General features: G+C 46.8%; 1 protein-coding gene across 4 annotated transcripts in view; it reads left to right on the top strand.

Moving 5' to 3' along the window:
• LOC306838687 (voltage-dependent T-type calcium channel subunit alpha-1I-like) overlaps nt 1-22,440 on the top strand; it is a 129,283-nt gene that overhangs the window by 8,270 nt on the left and 98,573 nt on the right. For 3 of the 4 annotated variants that reach the window (XM_079367010.1, XM_079367009.1, XM_079367007.1), the window contains exons 1-2: nt 2,217-2,342; nt 21,503-21,767. In XM_079367010.1, the coding sequence (XP_079223136.1) occupies nt 2,336-2,342; nt 21,503-21,767 (272 nt within the window). In that variant the 5' untranslated portion in view covers nt 2,217-2,335. Of the gene's footprint in view, nt 1-2,216; nt 2,343-21,502; nt 21,768-22,440 lie in introns of those variants that run through there. The other variant, XM_079367008.1, reaches the window with a different exon arrangement.

The raw sequence follows: 22,440 nt of genomic DNA, 5'->3' as shown, positions 1-22,440 counted from the left end.
GACGGTTAACAAGTGGAGCAAACAATTAAGAGAAGATGCAGACGGTGAACTAGACCATGAAAGCTCTCTATTTTTGACGGGCACTCGTCGTCCTTAGAGAGGCCGCTATCTTCCAGGGGCACTTTAGTGTACACACACACACACACACACACACACACGCACACACACACACACACACACACACACACACTTATACTTACATTAAATACCACTACATACACGCTGACACTCATCAGATGCTTTGTAAAGTCTTTCAGGCTAAAAGGACCACACACACGCACACACGCACACACACACACACACACACACACACACACACACACACACACACACATGTCTCAGTTAGCTAGCCAGGGAACATGAGTAATGTCCCGTTCGGCCCAATCAACCCCGAGACGTTCAGCTCTTCTCTCACAACAATCAGGCTCAGCTGGTCTGACGTGCACAGACGAGTGTGTGTGGGTGTGTGTTGACGAGGAGGGTGTGTAATGTGTTTGGACACGAGCAGGACTCTGAGAAGACAAAGGTCGTCCTCGACTGCAGTGAGACATCAAACTTCAGCTTTTACATCGAAAAAGGGGAAGAAGAATCTCAATGAATGCAAACCAGCACAGTCCCTTAAAAGTGTGTGTGTGTGTGTGTGTGTGTGTGTGTGTGTGTGTGTGTGTGTGTGTGTGTGTGTGTGTGTGTGTGTGTGCAGCTTCATCTGAAGACCTCCTGAGTAATGAGATGGAGCAGAGAAGCATTAGTATTTTTAGCCCCGGTGGGTTCACAGAAAACAGAGAGTTTTATGAATGGTAAGTTCTCTCCTTTAGGAAGGGGGGGGGGGGGGGGAGAGGAGCAGAGAGACGTGAGTCACAGCTGAGAGGTTCTCGACCTGCTGGTTGTCGCTGCAGAAGCAGGTGGCGATGTTGTGCATTCAGGTAGATTTCTACAGTATCAGAACAACAGGGTTTGAACAGTGTTACACATCATCATACTGTAGTTCCTTCATCCTACAGCAGCCAACACAGGCGTCAGCAGCTCCAGCTTCTACAGGAAGTCACGCTGTGAACTCTGAGATGTTCCTCTTTGGGGCCCCGTGTGGAAGGAGACCTTATGATGCATATAAATATTCACTCAGCCCTGATCTCCATGCTGTCGCAGTGCTCTCACCACGAATGGTTGAGTGCACAGCTGTCCAATCATCACATAGTTTGAAACACGCTGTGATGCTCGCTCTGCAAAGTCAGACTCTCTTTTATGACTTGCACGTTGTTGACGGTTGTTTTATGACTCGTTTAAAGCTGCAGGTCCTGCACGCCCCAAAATCTCATCAAGTCAGACGGAAGTTTTCCCACATGCAAACACATTTTTGCTCCTGGCTGCTGTCTTTATGTTCTGCTGATTCAGTGTTGAAATCAGCCTTATAAGTCCGGGGTGGGCAACAGGCGGCCCGGGGGCCACGTGCCAAAATCTGAAGGTTGCAACAAAAAAGACAAAAAACAAACTGAATTGATTATGTTTGATCTTTTAGATTGCTTGATGGTCTTGGGTCGAGGGACTTTAATGTCACTGGAGTTTAAAGTATGAATCTTGGTTTCATAGATGCTGATGAAAGCCATTTCTTTGGTTGAATTATAAGTCCACCCAAGAGCATCCGGACATTTGGCCCTCTGGCTTTGAGAAAGAAATGAAGGTGGCCCAAAGTCGCCTATCCCTGTTGTCACATTCGGAGGGGAGAAAATAAGAAACAGGCCAACATGAGAGGCATGAAGGAGTGACAACGCGCTCTAACTTGACTTCAGGACGGAGAGGGAATGTGTGTCTCTCTGCTTGATCACAAATCTCAGCTAACGTCATCAGTGCTCTCAGTCGCTGATATTTAACGAGCTATCCTCACAGAGGTACAAAAAGCCTTCACCCTTAACAAAAAGATGAAGGAGAGGAAGAAGGGACGGAGTGAGGGACGGAGACACGACAGCTGCAGTGAGAGGAACAGAGACAAATGAGACGTGGATAGAAAGGAAGAGGAGTCCTTTGAAGATCAGCAGGTGAAGCCAAACCTTTGATAACCATGTCGGCTCTTCATTGGAGGCCTCGTGTTTGTTTGTTCGTGGTGTGCCGGGACACATTAAAGCATGTGTTGAAGGCCGAGGGTCTTCTTCTTCTACTTCATGATATAAAAGAAGAACTGATTACATGAACAACTCTTAATGTTTTTTTTTTTGGATAGGACAGCTGAGAGACGACACGCTGCTCTCAGAGTCTGATTTGAACACAGCAGCAACGTCTGCTCTCGACTAATCAAACCTGCAGTTCCTCGAGTGTCCACTTGAGGCCACATACACAGGAAATGAACAGTAAGTGTTCAAGGTGGGCGTGCCGCGATAAAACCTGTAGCCTCCGTACATAAGGGCGCGTGACACCGCCGCTAAGCCATCAGCGCTCTGACATCATCTCTGAACGTCAACCACATGCAGAATGAACACAGTGTTTTAATATGGAGCGGCGTGTCACGCTTTCTTTGCATGTACTGCTGTCACCGTGATGCTTCATATGTCAGAGAGCAGCGTGACATATAGCTGGGCACTCGTGTGTGTGTGTGTGTGTGTGTGTAAGTAAGTGTGTGCGCCTTTGGGAAACTTCAAAGGGTAATTCCTGCCCGGTGTTTGCCGATGATTGGATTCAGTCACGCCGGATGACTTTTTGTGCCGCTTGAGAATTTCTCTGACATTACTGTACATCCTGTCACGCGTGTGTTTGTGTGGACGTTTGTACATCCTGTCACGCGTGTGTTTGTGTGGACGTTTGTACATCGTGTCACGCGTGTGTTTGTGTTGACGTTTGTACATCCTGTCACGCGTGTGTTTGTGTGGACGTTTGTACATCCTGTCACGCGTGTGTTTGTGTTGACGTTTGTACATCCTGTCACGCGTGTGTTTGTGTGGACGTTTGTACATCCTGTCACGCGTGTTTGTGTTGACGTTTGTACATCCTGTCACGCGTGTGTTTGTGTTGACGTTTGTACATCCTGTCACGCGTGTGTTTGTGTGGACGTTTGTACATCCTGTCACGCGTGTGTTTGTGTGGACGTTTGTACATCCTGTCACGCGTGTGTTTGTGTGGACGTTTGTACATCCTGTCACGCGTGTGTTTGTGTTGACGTTTGTACATCCTGTCACGCGTGTGTTTGTGTTGACGTTTGTACATCCTGTCACGCGTGTGTTTGTGTGGACGTTTGTACATCCTGTCACGCGTGTGTTTGTGTGGACGTTTGTACATCCTGTCACGCGTGTGTTTGTGTTGACGTTTGTACATCCTGTCACGCGTGTGTTTGTGTGGACGTTTGTACATCCTGTCACGCGTGTGTTTGTGTGGACGTTTGTACATCCTGTCACGCGTGTGTTTGTGTGGACGTTTGTCCATCCTGTCACGCGTGTGTTTGTGTGGACGTTTGTCCATCCTGTCACGCGTGTGTTTGTGTTGACGTTTGTACATCCTGTCACGCGTGTGTTTGTGTTGACGTTTGTCCATCCTGTCACGCGTGTGTTTGTGTGGACGTTTGTACATCCTGTCACGCGTGTGTTTGTGTTGACGTTTGTCCATCCTGTCACGCGTGTGTTTGTGTGGACGTTTGTACATCCTGTCACGCGTGTGTTTGTGTGGACGTTTGTCCATCCTGTCACGCGTGTGTTTGTGTGGACGTTTGTCCATCCTGTCACGCGTGTGTTTGTGTGGACGTTTGTCCATCCTGTCACGCGTGTGTTTGTGTGGACGTTTGTCCATCCTGTCACGCGTGTGTTTGTGTGGACGTTTGTCCATCCTGTCACGCGTGTGTTTGTGTGGACGTTTGTCCATCCTGTCACGCGTGTGTTTGTGTGGACGTTTGTCCATCCTGTCACGCGTGTGTTTGTGTTGACGTTTGTCCATCCTGTCACGCGTGTGTTTGTACATCCTGTCACGCGTGTGTTTGTGTTGACGTTTGTACATCCTGTCACGTGTGTGTTTGTGTGGACGTTTGTCCATCCTGTCACGCGTGTGTTTGTGTGGACGTTTGTCCATCCTGTCACGTGTGTGTTTGTGTGGACGTTTGTACATCCTGTCACGCGTGTGTTTGTGTTGACATTTGTACATCCTGTCACGCGTGTGTTTGTGTGGACGTTTGTCCATCCTGTCACGCGTGTGTTTGTGTGGACGTTTGTCCATCCTGTCACGCGTGTGTTTGTGTGGACGTTTGTCCATCCTGTCACGCGTGTGTTTGTGTTGACATTTGTACATCCTGTCACGCGTGTGTTTGTGTGGACGTTTGTCCATCCTGTCACGCGTGTGTTTGTGTGGACGTTTGTACATCCTGTCACGCGTGTGTTTGTGTTGACGTTTGTACATCCTGTCACGCGTGTGTTTGTGTTGACGTTTGTACATCCTGTCACGCGTGTGTTTGTACATGTGAAAACAGTCGAAACGTCAGAACTCTTCAGAAGCGTCTGCACGCAGAATAAATGAAATGTTTATTTTTTTAAATTAAAAACATGAAGGTACATGTTCTTAACGTCAGGTCAGCTCGGCGCCTTTTCTTCTCTCATCCTTCATAAATCAGAATATTTAAAAAGATTAAAGACTGCCGTAAAAACTGGTGTGTACGTGACTTCCTCAAGTGGACACTCGTGGAACTGCAGGATTTTACTGGCTGCTTGGAAAAATCAGCACGCCTTATTTGCCACGTCAGGTATCAGTAACAGATTTGACTTATGTTGATTTGGTGTAAAAATCCTTCGTGCAAAGAGTCGGCTGTACCGTCCATTATTTCACTTCACTTTGCTGCGATGCATGTGTGAAGACGCCGCTGTGGTCACTGACATGGCGAGGGGCGTGCTGAGGCGCTCCCTTTGACTAACAGCCTCCATGATGCTTTTGAGATTTCAATAATATGTCATATTGAAGTGAATACATTTGGTCTGACATTTGTTTAAGGTCATTTTTCAGCAGCCTGCTGCGGAGTAATTGAATGTTGGCTGCTGTTCCGCCGACAGCCATCCGTGAATTACTTAGAGGACGCGCGGAGCACACGCCCACGTGCCGGAGATCCTCACGGGCCTCGAGTCCTCCGTGAGACAATGTGCACATGATTAAGAATGAATGACGTGTGTTCATCACTGTGAGCTCTGAGGATGTTTACTCCTGTCTTTGTGTAATGACTCTGAAGAAACAGACATTTCTATTGGCCCATGAATCTGTGTCAGTAACTCATCTGACCTTCATTAACGAGAGGAACATTCCCATGTTCGACAGGTTAATGGTTGAACAGATTTATCTCCACCCAAGGTGGTCACACTTGTCCATACAGTCTTTGTTAATGTTCAGGAACAATAGAAAGAAAACTGCAAGTTTAACTTTTAAACAGAATCTGTTGCCAGAGAAGCTTCACAAGGTCGACGAATACTGACGTTTCTGAAATCCTTCTGCCGTCTTAAAAAGCAGCTACGTTACGTTTACGTGTCTCACAGACGTTTTTGCAGGTTTAAAAAAAAGAAAAAAAAAGAAAATCTATATTTTATTTCAAAATAGCTATATATAGCTGGAGATAAATCTGTTCAATAGCTATATATAGCTATTTTGAAAGACAGTAAAATACATGCAAAATAAAAAATAACCCAACAGCTGGTGCCTTAGGATTTCTATTTTTGTCCCCATGGTGTTGAAATCATTTAATATTTACTCGCATCATATCGAAATTTAAAACTCTGCTATCTGGACAACACGACTCCAGAACTCTGAACATGGAACATTTTTTTTTACTCTTTCTCTTTCTAAACTGTTAAAAAATAAAAGATCTTGCAGTAAAGTCTGACATGCTGCTTTTACGAGTCTTTACATGTGAACAGACAGGAACCTCCCTCTTTCAGTGTGTTTTAAATTCCTTTGACATTAAGATGGCAAATATCAACCTGAAGACCGAGAACACGCGTGTGCACTTGGCGTGATCCATGCTTGATGTGTGCTGGCTCATGATGGCAGTTTGTAGTTGGCATTCTGTCAGTCAACTTTCCCGCTGGTCTTCCCTCTTCGGTCATGTTTCCGTATCACCAGGAGGCTCTGGTGGATTCTGATTGGCTGGTGTGCATTGAATGTAAATAGTTGTGTTCCTTTCGTCTCCCTCTGACCTCCATGTTTTGGCGAACCCCCCAGCAGCTTCTTCTGCGGCGACCCCGAGGTCGGTGAGCAGTTTGAATGCAGGTCATTTGATGACTGCCTGCAACATGTGAACGTTTATGAACGGATCAGCCCCTCTGCATGTGTGTGTGTGTGTGTGTGTGTGTGTGTGTGTGTGTGCGTGTGTGTGTTTACGTGTGCTCTTGACTAGTTTCCTGCAGCTAATCACTTGACTGCTCCCCCGCCGACAGGCCTAATGCGTTGAAGCGCTCCTGAGGGAGCTGAGGCCTGACCGGGTAGAACGGCCTCTCTGCCCAGCTGTCACGCGTCCACTTCCTGTTTCTCTCTTCTCAACTTTTCTTTCTGTTTGTCTGTTTCTGTCTATTTCTCTCAACTCTCCTTTTCTTCTCGGCCGTGTACTTTCACGTGTTCCTGTCACTCTCTCTCTCTCTCTCTCTCTCTGCTCTGCTGCTTCAGACTCTTACACTTTGAATGTGAATTAGAGATGAACCGATCGGGAAAAGTATGGCGGATACTGAAACAAAAACTGAAACAATGAATCCGATTGCTGATTCCCATCCAGATGTTTTTTTCTTTGTGTCTGTTTTTTACATGAGGTTGTGTTCTCCGTCGTACAAACTGCACATCACTGATGATGTCAGACTCACACACTGTTTGAAAATGAAAATAATGAATAGAATAATGAAAATTCTCCCCCCCCCCCAAAAAAAAACCCCTCTCTGCTTTTCACACTCTAAATTGATGCAACATAATAAACATAATCTTATTACATGTGTGCGTGCAGCATTATTTGAAGATGGCCGACGTTTATCAACAGGGCCGATGTCGCTCGATACCGACGCTCGAGCGGTTTGAATCATGGCGGGTGGAAAATCTGAACATTTCAGAACAAACAGGACGGTTAAAGAGATGAATAATAATAATGAAGTGTAACAAGTTAAAAGCCACAAAATGAAGATAGAACATGTGAGGGATGAGTAATTGATGTGCAAAGGTCGACGAGTTCTGCACCGTCTGTGACTAGTTCTCCGGTGCTGATGCAGATCGTCAGCAGTGGACTTCGTCTGGGACTGAGGTTACACAACATACGTCACAGGTTGGACAGGGACGATTCATCCCCATGATCACCGACAATCTTTAACCTCGAGGAGCAGGGTAAGAAGGTAACTCGTGGATCCACATTATTATTTTTAAAAGTCATGACACTGGACAACATGTTCAGTAAACATGCAGTGGTTCTTGGTTCTGCTCATAACAAAAATGTGCTTCTCTCAGTAAAGCTCGATAAGTAAATATTCTGCTAACATTTCTCTGAAAATACCAAAAGCCCCCTCTCTCATCTGGCTATAAATTTTACAGTTAATTAAATCTGCTTTTCATTGGACTTCAGAGAGGAAACGATTCAGGAGGATTTTTTTAACGATGTGCTTAAAACCATAAACATTCGTTTAAAATGTGAGTCTGCAGCCAGGGAGAACCGGGCTTTAATGTGCAGTGAGCGGGAAGTTCACATAGTGGCTCAAACCTCAGTAACTGTTTCTGAAGCCTCCGACATCGCGGCCTAGTCCTTCACACTCTGCGCCGCGAGTCCGTCTTTGAGCTCTTACGATCCCTCGTCTCTTACATCTGGAGTGTCGGAGTGGCACGCTGCCTTTGATCGTCCTGTCTCGTGAGACCGGGGGGATCCTTCATCTCCATCTCTGCTCAGCTTCTCTTTGTTTTTCTCTCTCTCTCTCTCTCTCTCTCTCTCTCTCTCTCTCTCTCTCTCTACCACCTCAGTTTGACCTTTAGCCTCTTATTGGAAAGCTTCAGTTTCCTGCTTCCTACCTCTGAATGAAGCTGGAAGAGAGGAAACAAGACTGTGGATTTAGCAGGATTAGCATTTTAGCGCTGGTTTATCCGCTTCAGCTAATTAGCCCGCCAATCTGACGGCGATGTTTTGATCTGAATTATCAAAGCTGTGAGCTATTACAAACACGAGGCTAATCATATTTATGTTCACACAAATTACTTCTGTTGGTAATAAAACTTGAGACAGTTTCAACCTCTAGAAGGCTCAGTTCATTCTGATGGTCTGCGTTAGCTTAGCGCATCCTGCGCCTGCCAAACATTACAAATCTGAAACGTTTGTTGAGATCAAAACAGCTAAAGCTCATTTTCTTTCCTGCCATACTTCCTAACGTGCAGATCTCTGCCGCGGCCCATCAACCAATCAGAAGCCTCTTTTTAGTGTTCATCAGTAATGGGGAGTATTTAGGTTTTAAAGAACAGCTTCATTCATCATGTGTTGTTACAAAGGAAGTGTGCCCCAGAGGCACTTTGACCTCCTTACTCAACGTGTTTGTAAAACGACTTCACGGAGACGATGTAAAGATTTAAACTTTATAAATCAATACAGGCAGTAATTGTGATGAATTGGGCGAACTCTGATTCTGGAGGAAAGGTATTAGCCTGCCTTCTGCATAGATCCTTCATTTCAGAAGCTTGGCAGAGAAGATGAAGAGTTTGAAGTGGAAAGACGATCGCAGAGAGACTGAGCGTAAAACGAGGGGAGAGGTAGATTCTCCTGAGAGGGAAACCGAGGCACGCTGGATCAGGCTCAGGCATTAAGTGCCTGTAAATAAGAGTTTAAATGTGGCGGTAGGATTTTTTTTTTTTTAAATTTTTGGGGGGGGGGATGGGAGATTTAGAGTCAGTTAGCTGCTCACTCACAGGACAAACACGCTCATCCATCCCACCTGCGCGTCACATTAACACCGACATGACCTCACACATCGACCACATCATGTCCGCTCAAATTAAAAACCGCTCCAGCACTTCCACCATCGTTTTCCCAGCGGCTCAGGGAGCATTTGGTGGAAGATGGATTTTAACATTTTATCAGATGGTTGGGATTTTTGCAGCTCGAGCCCTCGTGGGTAATCAGACTGTGGTAATTAACGTCCTTCACCAGCACGTATTGGGTCAACACTACCAACGTGCAAACATAATCATCTCAATGTGTCGTCCTTGTATTTTTGGGGCTTTTTTGCTCATCCTCTGTGAGTTTCAGGAGGCTAGTGTTTGGATTATGTGAAATTGTTAATGTGGAAAAAGGATTAAAGTTTTTTCTCTCTCTCTCTCTATCACTGTCAAGACTGGAGGCAGAGTTAGGGAAGCAGTTAAATATTTAACAATTACATGAAGGAAAAGTTGGCTTAACCGCTGGAGTGAAGCTGAAGTTCCCTCAGCAGAGCTCTGCACTTAGCCCTTAACCTCCACACACACACACACACACACACACACACACACACACACACACGCATTAATACATCCTCACTCAGCAGAGTCATTTGCATTTCTACATGTATTCAAACACAATAACTGCAGCGACTGTGTTTTTGCGTTGCTTCAAACTTTCTGCTTTCTCGACACATCGGGATGTTTTTTTTTTTTGTTTTTTTTACACTGCATGACAAATCACGACATGGAGGATATAGTCATTCAAGGCGGGTGGGTGCGGGTTCGACTCCAGCCTGTGGCTCCTTTCCCACATGTCTATCCCCTCTCTCTCTCTCTCTCTCTCTCTCTCTCTCTCTCTCTCTCTCTTTCTCTCTGATTTCCATCTCTGTCTACGACGACATCCAGCAGCACGCTGAGCGGCTGTGCAGCCAAACATCACGTCTTCCTCCAATTAGTTCTGTGAAGATTCATCCTTGTGGGGACAAAATGCCCTTTACCAGGATGAGGTTAAATTAAAGACAGAACGAAGGGGATAAAAAACCTCTTTAAGATGATTAAAATAAGATAAACCTTTATTGATCCCACATGGGAGACATTTTAATGGATCTTAGCAAATATGAATACAGCACGTCTTTATTAAGCTGCATATATTTCCTCCTTCCCCACATCATGGCAGGAAAAACATCTCTTATTGACGCCTCTCCCAGTAAAGTAAAGGCCTGGTCATTTCATACACCGCCCGGGCTGTTAATTGTACTTTTATGGTCGTTCTTGATTGGTCAATGGAGGCCACCATGATGCTCTGAAAGACAAGCAGCCAAATATTTTAGATGCAGTTTAGAAATAAAATGTAATTCCATCCGTCCTCTTATCAGGCGCAGTAAATCAACCCAGACTTCTCTCTGCCCAGAAACACTTTCCAGCTCCTCCGGAGGGATTCTGAGGCGTTCCCGGGCGAGACGTATATATATATATATATATATACATATATATATATATATATCCTGGTCTCCTCTCAGGTGCACGTGCCTGAAAAAGGAAGATTTTAAAAGCTGAACAGGGATCAGATTTCCTCCTCAGCATTTCCTCCTCAGCAGACGAGTCCCTGCGTGTGCATCTGTATGCTAACACTTTATTTACAGAGTTTCATTTGTTGTGCCAGAGCTTGATGCACGCACTAATAACAGCACCATGCATGAAAACTGTCTGGACTGTTGGATCCTTAAAGACACAGGACATAAAAGTCTTTTTTTTTTTTTTTTTTTTGGAGCATTAGCTGAGAAAACAAACGTTATGTCTGCGTTTGTAACACGTGCGTTTGTAATGTTAATGTGAGACGAGCTTTAATGTCTGAAATGAAATAAGATGCGTTTTGTGTTTTTTTTCCACAATTTTAGGATTTTGTAATTACGAGGTGGGTGGAGAGCAATTACGACAAATTAAACAGTCAAGATGAGACGCTTCATTTGGCGAACCATCACAGCAGCTCGTGTTTGCATCCTGTCAGCTTTGGGCATTTTCTTTATGTGTATAGAAAGTATTAAAATATACCATTAAACAAGCATAAATGTAAATTCACACAAAGGATCCCACACATGTAAAAACACACACACACACACACACACACACACACATTTGGAGCCTCTTATCTCTGCCTTGTTTCTCTCTGGAGAGGAGGCCAGCACTTGACACTTCATGGACATTTTCTGCTGCTCACTCCGGCTTCCCGCTCGAGTCCTCGCTCTCTCTCTCTCTCTCTCTCTCTCCCAGTCGAGGGCGTCCACTCAAAATGCAAAGAAACGGGCGAGCGAGGTTAACGCATTTTAATGAAAGTCTCCTCTCTCTCTCTGTTCTGTCCCTTCCGTCTCCACTTGATCCCCTATCTGTTTTTCTTTCTCATCATTTCACAGGCTTTTTCTTCCCGTTTGCCGGCCCCTCTTTAATTACATTCCTGCTTCTACAGGGGCCCATTCTGCTTTTCTCCTTTCCTCATCTCCTCTCCTCTCCATTCCCTTTTTGCTCTCCACCTTCACCATCCTCCCTGTCTCCTCTCCTCCTCCTCCTCCTCTCTCCTGACATGTGAGTATGTTCTCCGATAGCGTCACAATCCCTTATCTTTATGAGTGGCCTCCTCTGTATGTGTGTGTGTGTGTGTGTGTGTGTGTGTACAGAGTAAGGGGGGTGGGGGTGGTGGGGGGGGGGGGGTGGGGGTGGTGCAAGCCACAAACGCTCAGAGAGCCATATTCAAATCTCATTTCACACTGCTGAGGGTGAAAAGACCTGACACAGCACTCAGTGAGAAAAAGAGGAGGGGAGGAATGTGAGGGAGAGGATGGTGGAGAGACAGCGCCGAAGAGGAGGAGGAGGAGGAGGAGGAGAGCGAGGGACAAGACGTGGGAGAGGATGAGAATAATGACTGTTGGCATAAAGCTACCTACAGTATGGCGAAAGGAGCAACGGGGAGACGGGGGAGGCGGGGAGCAAAGAATGAGAAGCACACAGCCGATTGTGCAAAATGGAAAAAGGAGTAGGATGGAGAAAGGAGCGAGGAAGAGGACTGAAGAGGGCTTAGAGAGCAAAACATCATGAGAGAGGGGGACACGCTGTGACAGCTCCCTCACTGTCAGCCAGCCCAGCGCTTTTCATACCATCTCTCTGCTTTTTTATAAAATCTCTCCACCTTACTCCCTCTTTTATTTCCATCCAGGTGAGGCTCTACCCCCCCCCCCCCCCCCTTCCTGCACGTTTATGCAAATGAGGTAATTAGGAAGCTGCTCGTCTTCCTCAGCGCTCCGAGGTTTGAGAGGTGTGGGGAGAAAAAAGTGGACGAGGCTCCAGGCTTTGGTGTTTGTTTGAAAGAATGATTAGAAGTGTGTGTGCGTGTGTGTGTGTGTGTGTGTGTGTGTGCTCATCAGCATGAGCCTATATTCCCTTTAATGTAGTGTGTGGTTCAGTTTAATATGCTTCCTTATTTCTCTCACCTCCCTTCATGTGAGCCACAGCTGGCATCAGGCTGCTCCTCTCCTCTTCCTCCCTGCCTCCTCCTCCTCCTCCTCCTCCTCCTCTCCCTTGCTTACAGCCTCTCCTCTTGCTGTGTTGTCTCTTTCTGTCTTGCTGGCCTCTCTCCGCCCAGCCTTTACAACTTATTTCCTTCTACCCCCCCACACACGTTTTCTTGTCGTGAGTTTCGCTCCAGGCTCACCGTTCCTCTCACAATCCTCGACGCTCTTCGTCCACATCCATTTTCTTTATCGCGTCTCAACGTTTGCCTGTTTTTCCCCTCGGTCTGTTTCCATCACTCTTCTCCATCTGCTTAAACCTTAAATCTGCCGTGTGATGTTTATGACGACCTTTCAAATCTGGGATCATAAAAGAATATTCTTTATGCTCTCTCTCTCTCTCTCTCTCTCTCTCTCTCTCTCTCTCTTTTCTGTTCTTTTCGTCGCTGTCATCTTCTCTTGCTTCACATTTGACTGCCGTTCTTCTTCATCAGATGTGCGCTGTGCAGAGAGCACTTACAAAGGAACACAGGCCCGTACATTCATGCATGGCCACACTCAGACGTCTGCATCATGTCATGTTATTGGTCGAGCCAGAAACATGGCTAATGAGGGCTCACATGCGTACACGTGGTCACGCATTAACGTATGTGCGCTGTCGAGGCCGCTCTCATTTCCTGCCTCTGCCTCCTCAGGCTTCATATCAGCGCTTCGTCTGCTCTCCTCACCGCGCCCTCGTCTTCTCCTCTCTTCTCTCTTTTGCCAACAAAAGTCACAAAGTTCTGCTCATAAATCACACACACACACACTAACACACGCACACATGCACGCCGCCTCGCGCCACTCCTCCCCGAGTTTTCAAACTTCGGATGGCAGTTTCCTGTCAGCGCATGAAAGCAAGGGGAAAGAGATTTGTGAAAGGAGAGGAAGAGACGGGGTGGAGAGGAGTTAAGGAGTGCTGACAGATGTTCAACTCCACGCTGATTTTTTTTATTATTTTTTTTTTCGCCCTGCAGAGGAGAGAAGAGGAATGGATCTGTCGTTACTTCTCCTCCTCCTCCATCATTTCCTCTTCCCTCCGCTCTCTGTTCCTCTCCTCCCCTTCTTGTGTTCCCTTGTAAAGCCCACGATAAACAAAATGGACTTAATTCCTTTGATCTTGAGGCAGTCATGCTTTCAGCTCAGTCTAAATAAAGCCGAAGAGAAGAGAACGGAGTGGATGTGCGGCTCCTCGCAGACACTGATGTTGCAGAATCCAGCTGCATGCTTGACAAGAAAGTTCAGCTGAAATTGAGGCGAGCTGAAGGCTCTGCACTTTAACTAAATCACACTCCTCTCAAACACACTCACACAGCTTCTCCAGTTTTAAATGAGGAGGATAATAGTGCTTCCAGCCAATTAAGGAACACCTGAGACAATGATGGCACCCACTGTCCTCATTACTGTTACTTACTGGCCACCTCGTCTGTGTGTGTGTGTGTGTGCCGAGTGTCGCAGGGGAGAGAGGACACCGGAGTAAAAGCACATCATGTGATGGAAGGCAGGGTATGGCACACACACACACACACACACACACACACACACACAGACTGCAGGTGTGTTTAACGTCCACCTGCAGCCATGCAGCAGAGCGTGTGTCTCTAATGTGTGAACTGATCGTCCCTGCTCAGTCAGTGCAGTCAGCAAAGAGCAGACGAGTCCATGATCACACACACACACACACACACACACACACACACACATACACACACACACACAGAGTCAGACTTGCTGCATTTGATGCACGTCAGCCTATGAGAGTGTTGGTTTTATTTGGCAGGGCCGCAAGTGTGAGTGCTCGCTGCCTCACACACACACACACACACACACACACACACAGCCTGAGGGTGAGTGTGTGTCATTTATCAGAGTGAAAGAGTGACAGGCCGGGCTCTAATAGTAAATCATTGGCAGCATTATTGCCCCTCCACCTCTCTCTCTCTCCCCAGTATGGATCTGTGTGATGTGGAGCCTGTTATAAATCAGTCAGTAACAGACAGGGCTGTGTGCAGGTAAACTTCCATAAAGGAAGGAAGAGCAAACCCCCCCCCCATCACTTACTCTGACACACGTGCACACACGTGCACACACGCAGGGACTCACAGAGACACACCAGCAACACATCACAGATGAGAATAAATGTGCTGGTAACCAGCTCTTGACAGGAGTTTAGTTTTTCCTGTGTGGATCAACTGCAGAGTCAATTCCGCTTCCTGTCCTCCACTCTGATCATCAGTCATGGTAATCGCTGTGGTGACAGAAAAATGACTCGTGCAAGTGCATCCTTGAATCCGAACCAGGGAGCAGAAAAGATGAAGATCTTTCCCGTCAGCTGGCAGATTTTTTTGCGAATCTGGATTGAGGAAAAAACAACAAAACAACAAAAACGAAGCAATCTAAAAATGTCAAGTCCCCAAAAGCAGGAGGAGAAAGAAATAGACGAGTCGGTTCTGTATCAGGAAACTGTCCAAACACACAGACGCTAGAGAATAGAAAGTGCACGCCCTCGTTCAGCGACAAAACTGAATAAACTTCAAACGTTCATCTCCTTGATTTCTCCAAACAGTCATTCCATTTATCCTAAACGGGCAAATGAAGTCATTTCAGCAGGTTACATCATTATCGTATAGCCTGACCTATAAAGTCTGGTTGTTAGTCGAGCTGTGTTTGGGGTCTTTAGTCAACGTCGAGCCTCTCTGTGCAGCGAGCTGTGACCCAGTTTGTAGCTCTGCAGCCTCCACTCGCTCCTCCGCAGCTCATTTCCCAGCCTGTCCGTCTTCCTCTCACCCACTAAACTGATGCCATTATTACACCGCGCAGCTTCTGCAGGGCTGCACGAAGCTAATGCTAATCGTTCAGACCCCCTCGCTGTGCAAAGTCATGTATTAGCATCAGTGATAGCGTGTCACAGCGCTGATAAGGATTTAGACAACAGAGCAGTCATGCTGACAAACTGTACATGCCGGAGGGAAAGTCCCGGCTGCTCGGCGAAAGCTAACGCTGTTCTAACAGATTAGGCTGATGGGGCGGCTGGCAGCCACGCTCCAAAGATGATTTCTGACACAGAGCTCAGTATCGTCTTCATCATCGACAGGGAGAGACACGCCGACCGAGAGAGAGAGAGAGAGAGAGAGTTTAAGAGCGAGAGGTGGAGCTGCACGAGCACACGGGAAGCAAACGAGAGGATCAGAGGACGAGAGGAAGACGGCTGCGAGAAAATCAAGTCAGATTAAGAAAGTGAAATAGAAAGCTGGAAATTTAAAATTCCAAAGAAAAAGGGGGAGATGCAAGATTAAAGTGGAATCAAAGCTCACCTTTCATCCGCTGATCAGAAAAGTTTGTGAGTTGAAGACAGCAGACGCAGTTCTGGTGGAGCTGCCATTCAGAACTTTAAAGAAAAGTCGACCTTGTTTATGTGCTGTTGACACGCGGCAGGAAAACAGGATTCTTTTTTTAACCCTTTTCCAAAGATCAACAAACCTGTCTCAGGGGGTGTTTGATCCTTCTTGCATCAGTCCACTGGGCAGCATTCATCCTGCACACAGGATGCTTGTCATGACGGGACAGAATCATGTATATTCTTAGATGTGACACCGTGTGATTGCAGTGTTTTGCAGACCATATGGCTGCTCGGGCTAAATCTGCCCGCTCGGCTGGCTTATGATCCAGAACAAATGTCTGGGCCAATCTGGTGTTTCTGCCGAGTCAGGAGAACTCTGCTGGAAGCAGGAGATGGGTCTGACACCCATATGTCCCCAAGCAGCTGAAACACCTTCACGTGTCTGGCTGCGGCTGCAGGTTAACCACTCTGCGTGCGGACACATTTCAGCCGGTGTGAATCCGAGGCTCAGAACGCTGCCTTAAAAAAAAACAAAAGTCGTGGTGAAAGGTGCATCCTTCACCCACGCATGCACGGGGACAACTTGCAAACTCCACACAGAGAGGCTCCTGTCAGACGGGGATTCGAACCAGGAACCTCCTCGCTAACCACTGCACAAACATTTATAAAGAAGACATTAAATATTGTCCCTTCTGTAACGACTGAAGGCAAACTCCCGGTGGGTTTGTTGTTGTGAGCTCTGTGTTCACACTGACCCGACCTTTAGCCTCGGGCTCAAGCATCCTTCATACTTATTTCCTTCTTTTAGTCGCCAGCTTTTAGCCGTCAATCCAGAAACTCAAGAACAGACTTTGATTGGTCCAAAAGAAGGGATGCATCCATGATTTACCTGAATGAATATCAGTTTTACAAACGACTGCACTCGTTGAAGCGGGAGAGGAGGGAAGGAGGGAGGAGGGAAGGAGGAAAAGAGAGGAGGAGGAGAGGAGGGAAGGAGGGAGGAGGGAAGGAGGAAAGGAGAGGAGGAGGAGAGGAGGGAAGGAGGGGAAGAGGGAAGGAGGAGAGGAGGGGAGGAGGCCATGCAGCGCTGAGGGAGTTTATTTCTTGGTCTGTTATGAAGTGTGACATCACCAGAGCGGAGCTGTCTTACTGTTTGAAGATGATGAAGGTCTGACGGACAGATACAGGAAGAAAAGGTTGTTAAATCTGCTTTATATTTCATTTACATGTTGGGCTCTTCTCTCCAGAGTTCAGAGCAGCTTCCCCTCCTTCATCTTAATTCCCATGAAGAACCGCCTGGTTAATGGGGGGGATTTCGGAGGGCTCAGCTTCGCTCTCGTAGCTCTTTTTGTAGTCTTAGCGACGTGCTAACGTCGGGGGGGGGGGGGGGGGGGGGGGGGGGGGGGGGGGGCGTTTAGAATTAAACAATTAAAGCATTAACACACTTTGAGTCCAGGTATGTTTCCTTCCAATAATCACCACTGGATGTGTCGCTCAGAGTCACTGTGTGTGTGTGTGTGTGTGTGTGTGTGCTGCCTGTCACACAGCTTTGAGGTGCACTCTGACAGCCTGTCACAGATAGTGTTGATGCAGTACACTCGCCCCCCCCTGTTTACTTTCATGGCAGAGTTCCCTGAAGTGTCCAGATGTGATGCTCCTCCTCGTTCCATCATCCAGGGTGTCACACAGGTTCGCTAATCAAAGCTAACAAGTTGTGTCCGGTAGCTGCTAACAGTGAACTTTATGTGCAAGGCCGTCCTGTAGAGTCGCTGTAAGATGTGCAATAAAAGTGTTTAATCACGCTCAAAGGCGACTAATGCTGACTGATTGAAATGGAGGGAGTGGACTATAAATATGAAGGTTTGCTTCCAGAGTGGGAATTATGAGCTCCTCCGTTGTGCAACAAACCCATTTCTCACATTATCGAAGGCTATTTGAGAGTGCTGTCAAAAAGCCAGGCCTGGTTTTTTTTTTGCGAGTGGCTCTCCTCCCTGTGGGTTTATAAATACATCATGCTCTCTCATTTAATACACTGATGGGCTCAGTAACAACCTAATGTGTTGTTTGGATCACTCAGCAACGGGTGTCAAAACCAGTTTGTCTCAGGTCGCTGGATGAAGCGTTACCTCCCATCACCGGACAGACAGGTGTGTGTGTGTGTGTGTGTGTGTGTGTGTGCAGCCTAAGTTGTGCCTTGAAGTTTAACCTGCCTTGAAGGGATGCTAATAGCATGTTCTGCTGCCTGTGTGTGAACGGCCCGATGCTGCAGAGTGTTTGCTCACACACCTGGGACAGCAGCAACCATCAGTCTGTCTGCTCACTCTTTTCTCTTCTGCTCAGTGTCCTTGCTCGTTATTCAGCCCGGTCACACACACACAACTGTGTGTGCACTGTGTGTGTGTGTGTGTGTGTGTGTGTGTGTGTGTGTCCTAAGGAGATACCTTTGTGTTCCCTTCACACAGTTGTGTGAGATAAATATAGAGAACATTGAAGCAGGGCGCGGTGTTAAGACAGTGTGACTGTCAGATCCCCGGCTGTCTGTGAGCGCTGCGCTGGGCTCAGCATTGTACCAACTCACCTGACACACACACACACACACACACACACACACACACACACACACACACACACACACACACACACACACACACACACACCTAGCAAAACACAGACAAACTTTCTTCCTTACACTGAAGCCACTTTCTAGCATGCAACAGTAAATATAAGAACAGACACTTAGCAGTCATCCTTCAAGTTTCTAGAAAGTTCTGAAAGTGACGTTTACATGAAACTTTCTGCTAAAATAACTGATCTCAGCTGTAAAGGCAGGGTGCACTGGATAGACTTATTAAGTTTTCGGTTAAAGTAATTAAGATCTTAAGTGCTCTAAAAAAACTAACGAAGGAAATCCATCATCTGGAGCAGCTGCCAATCACAGCCTCTCTTCTCCATGCATGTGATCTGCTCCTGGAGCAATGGTGGTAGTGCATGTAAGTGAGGGGGCGGGGCTTTAGAGGGAGAAGGGGGGGCGGGGGTGAAAACGGAGAACGGAGAGGATGCTACTTTTAAAATCATGCTAGGTTTTAGTAAACGACCAACCTGCATTTAAGGAAGCACACACACAACACTTCTGTGCATTTGAAACACGCTTCTTCTCAGCTCACACACCTGACATATTGTTTCTCTGTCAGCCTGAAGAGTTCACTTCTAAACTCATCCTATGACTCATGCAGCACAGTCATTACTCGTCTCCCTCGGGCAGTAGACCTCCCATCTTTGATCGGATAATAAACGACCAGCCTTTCACAGCTTTGAATTTGTGCGACATGAAATGAGTGAAGTGAAAGCCCTCATGGATGCTCAGCATGTTTTTTCGCTGTTGTTTTCCACGCTGCCTCTTCCTGTGTCTGCTCACACTGTCGCAGTGAGTGTGTGTGGGAGGGGGGAAAGCAACTTTCTCTATGGCTCATCACAGCCTTCAGCTCAGGGTGCAGCTGAATGGGTGACTGTATATCCGCTCCTCCAATTAAGGGTGTTAATGTGTGAGTGTGTACTGTATGTTAAGGGAGTGTGAATGTGTGTGTGTGTGTGTGTGTGTCAGCCCTAACACTCTCAGCAGTTTTTCTATGCCACAGAATCGTCATGGTTGTACACAAACAGAGTGAGAGGAAGCTCTCCCAGCATGCAGCAGCAGCAGTGGAAAAGGAGGGTCAGGGGAAAAGGAGGCAGCGGCACCAGGATGCAGACACCTGAAAAGAGAATTGTCAAATGCAAAAACACACACAGTATGTAGCTAACGCCTGCTCCAGCGTCAAACACACGAACACACACGATGTCTCGCTCAGAGTGGGAGCGAACAGCTACCCGCTCCTTCCAACCGTTCCTGCAAAGATGTCTCCTTCCTAATTGTAGTCACCGGTAATAGCTGCAGGGTGTCTCTAAGAAGCTTTGTCATGGGAAATAAAACACAGCAGAGCAAGGATAAACTTCCTGCCACACCAGGAAGCAGCTGTTGCCATGGTAAAGCTAATTTACAAGGCCGGTTTTTGGAGAGGACAAACGAGTCTCCTGTTGTCAGAGAGGGTGTTTAAGTGTAATGTGGTGGTCTAATTAATGGACGAGTTAAAAGGTTAGAATGGAGATTCACAGACTCCACGTATCGATGTGTCGCTGAGGGTGGTGTGTGTGACTCCCACTCTCCTAATGTTTGATATCTCCGCCCGCTTTCAACATCTCACCAGGATTAGCTCCACTGCTGTGAGAGATAGCGGCGACTGCCCTATTTTCTTAGCTTCCAATGAACAGCCTTTAATATCATTATCCTGAAAAGACAAAGGCTGCTCTCTCACCGGCGCTTAATCCTGCTGCAGGATTTAGTGCAAAGAGTGGTGCACGTGAAGGAGACCACACCTACGCACACGTGTTTGACCACAGTGTTTATGGTGGTAGAGACGTTTGAGTTGTGCATCTGTTGACCTATCGCACATGTCCAGCCTCCTTCTTGGCTCCTCGCTTCTCGCCGGCTGCCTTCTTTGGCTGCCAGTTAAACACAAGAAGTCCCGTCTGTTTTCATGCATTCTCTCAGGCGATGGCGCCGGCTGCCAGCGGTCGACTTGCTCGCTGGCTCGCAGCGTTGATGCATTTGAAGGCTGCAGAGCCAAAACAAAACGAGTTTCTGTCATCTTCTCTGTTTGCCCCTTTTATTCTTCCTTCATGGTTCCTTTGTTTGCTTTTGAATCTTCCAACTTACACTTTGACTTCCTGCCCAGCAATAATTCATGTCAACACTAACTCACTGCACTAAAAGTATTTGGCTTTTTCCAGCACGAGCGGATGAACCGACTCCTGGTTAAATACATTCAAATAAAATCAAACCAGCAGAAACGTAAAATGTAACTTTATCAAATAATCATGTTTGAGAAACAAAAAGTGACATAATGTGCATTTTGATTTTATACTTTGACCCAAGTCCTGTCTGTGAACAGGGAGGAGGCGGAGCCTATGCTGCGACCAGTCTCTAGAGGGCGCTCTAAAAGTTTTGGCTTCACGTTTTGGGAGCTGTCGTGTCATCCATCTTTTTTTTTTTTTTTTTTTTGAACAGTCCATCACCTGGCAAAAATACTGTGTCAAATATTAAAGTTTAAAATATTCACATTTTGTTTTGTAGCATTGCGAAAAAAAACAAAATACAAACTTGAGGTGAGTTTGTGTTAATATTCACAGGTTAAGTGAATCCATTCATTAGCTAAGTGGTAGAAGATGGAAAGCCGTTTCCTTTAGCACAACACTGTGATAGGGCTAAATGAATCGTCGATGAATGTGCAATGAGTGTTGTTGACATTGATTTCCTCCGGCCTGGCGTTCCCCTCTGAGTTTGCTTGATTGTTATCAGTAAGCAATGCCTTCTTAGTCTTCTTGTATTCTGACGTGTGAGTTTAGGATGAGAGCGTTTGCTTTTCACTCGCCGCGGACTGATGGGCCTCTGGGAGTGGAAAACAACCAGCATTAAAAATCCTGTGTGAGTTGTGAGGATGTGTTATGACTCAGAGGTTATTTAGTGGTCTGAGGGAGAGACTGCATCACCAGAAGACTGTTTGACCTGTCAGCGTTTCATTTATATTTATCTGCTGCAGTAAAATCACTGCATGATTATCAACTGGATGCATTTTGTTATCTGAAGTCTGTCGAGCTGAGGGATGTTGTTTCAGCTCTTCTAATAATCCTGCTCTCCCCTCGTGCTGTCTTTCAGATTTCGGCTGGGTTGCCATGACGAGCGAGGAGTGTCCTGTGCCGCTGGGGAGCATCTCCTCGGCAGGGCCAGGGCAGAGCGAGGAATACAGCCTGACGCACGCTGATGACATCATCGAGGAAGTGGGTCCAGGTGACGATGTCAGCATCGGCAGCGACCTCAGCGCTCTCGTGTTGCCCTTCCCCGAGCTGGCGCCGGTGGTCTTCTTCTGTCTCAAGCAGACCACCTGTCCTCGCAACTGGTGCATCCGCATGGTCTCCAGCCCATATCCTTTCACTGAGTGCCGGACCCTTCGTCACTTTACCTCCATCGTTCTCCTGTCTGCACATCATCTCAGTGTGCAGCCTTAACCCTTCAACACTCTTCCTGCTTCCTTCACTCGTTTCCTCTCCTCGTCTAACACTCTCCCTTCTTTCCTCTCGGATTTATTATTTTCTACCTTCATTCTGCTTATCTGTCAGCCACTTTCACAGAGTCACGCTTTATCTCCTTTATTACTGTTCTCTGATTTGCTTTCTTTGAAAACATTTTTCACACACACACACACACACACACACACACACACACACACACACACACACACACACACACAACACTTTCACTAACACACACACTTTCACACACACACTTTGTTTTTTAAATTGTGGCTCTGCATCCACAGACCAGCAGTCATCCTAAAATCGCCTCAAAGTAAGTGTGTTTTTCCTTCTTATACAGGACTGCAGTGATAAATATTCCACAGTGAAAGTGTACTTTGGCGTGTGTGTACGTGTGTGTCTGTGTGTGTGTGTGTGTGTGTCTGTGTGTGTGGTTTAACTTGGTCATGTGTGGTCTGTCTGCTGACTGCACTGACAGTGGCAGTGGGACTAAGGATGATCCATGCACATCAGGGACACACAGGACCACACTGGCCTGTTTGCCGCAGTGCTGCAAGACTG

The sequence above is a fragment of the Symphodus melops genome (assembly GCF_947650265.1).
Source record: "Symphodus melops genome assembly, chromosome: 17".
NCBI lineage: Eukaryota > Metazoa > Chordata > Actinopteri > Labriformes > Labridae > Symphodus > Symphodus melops.
This window is presented reverse-complemented; position numbering and strand designations above follow the sequence as displayed.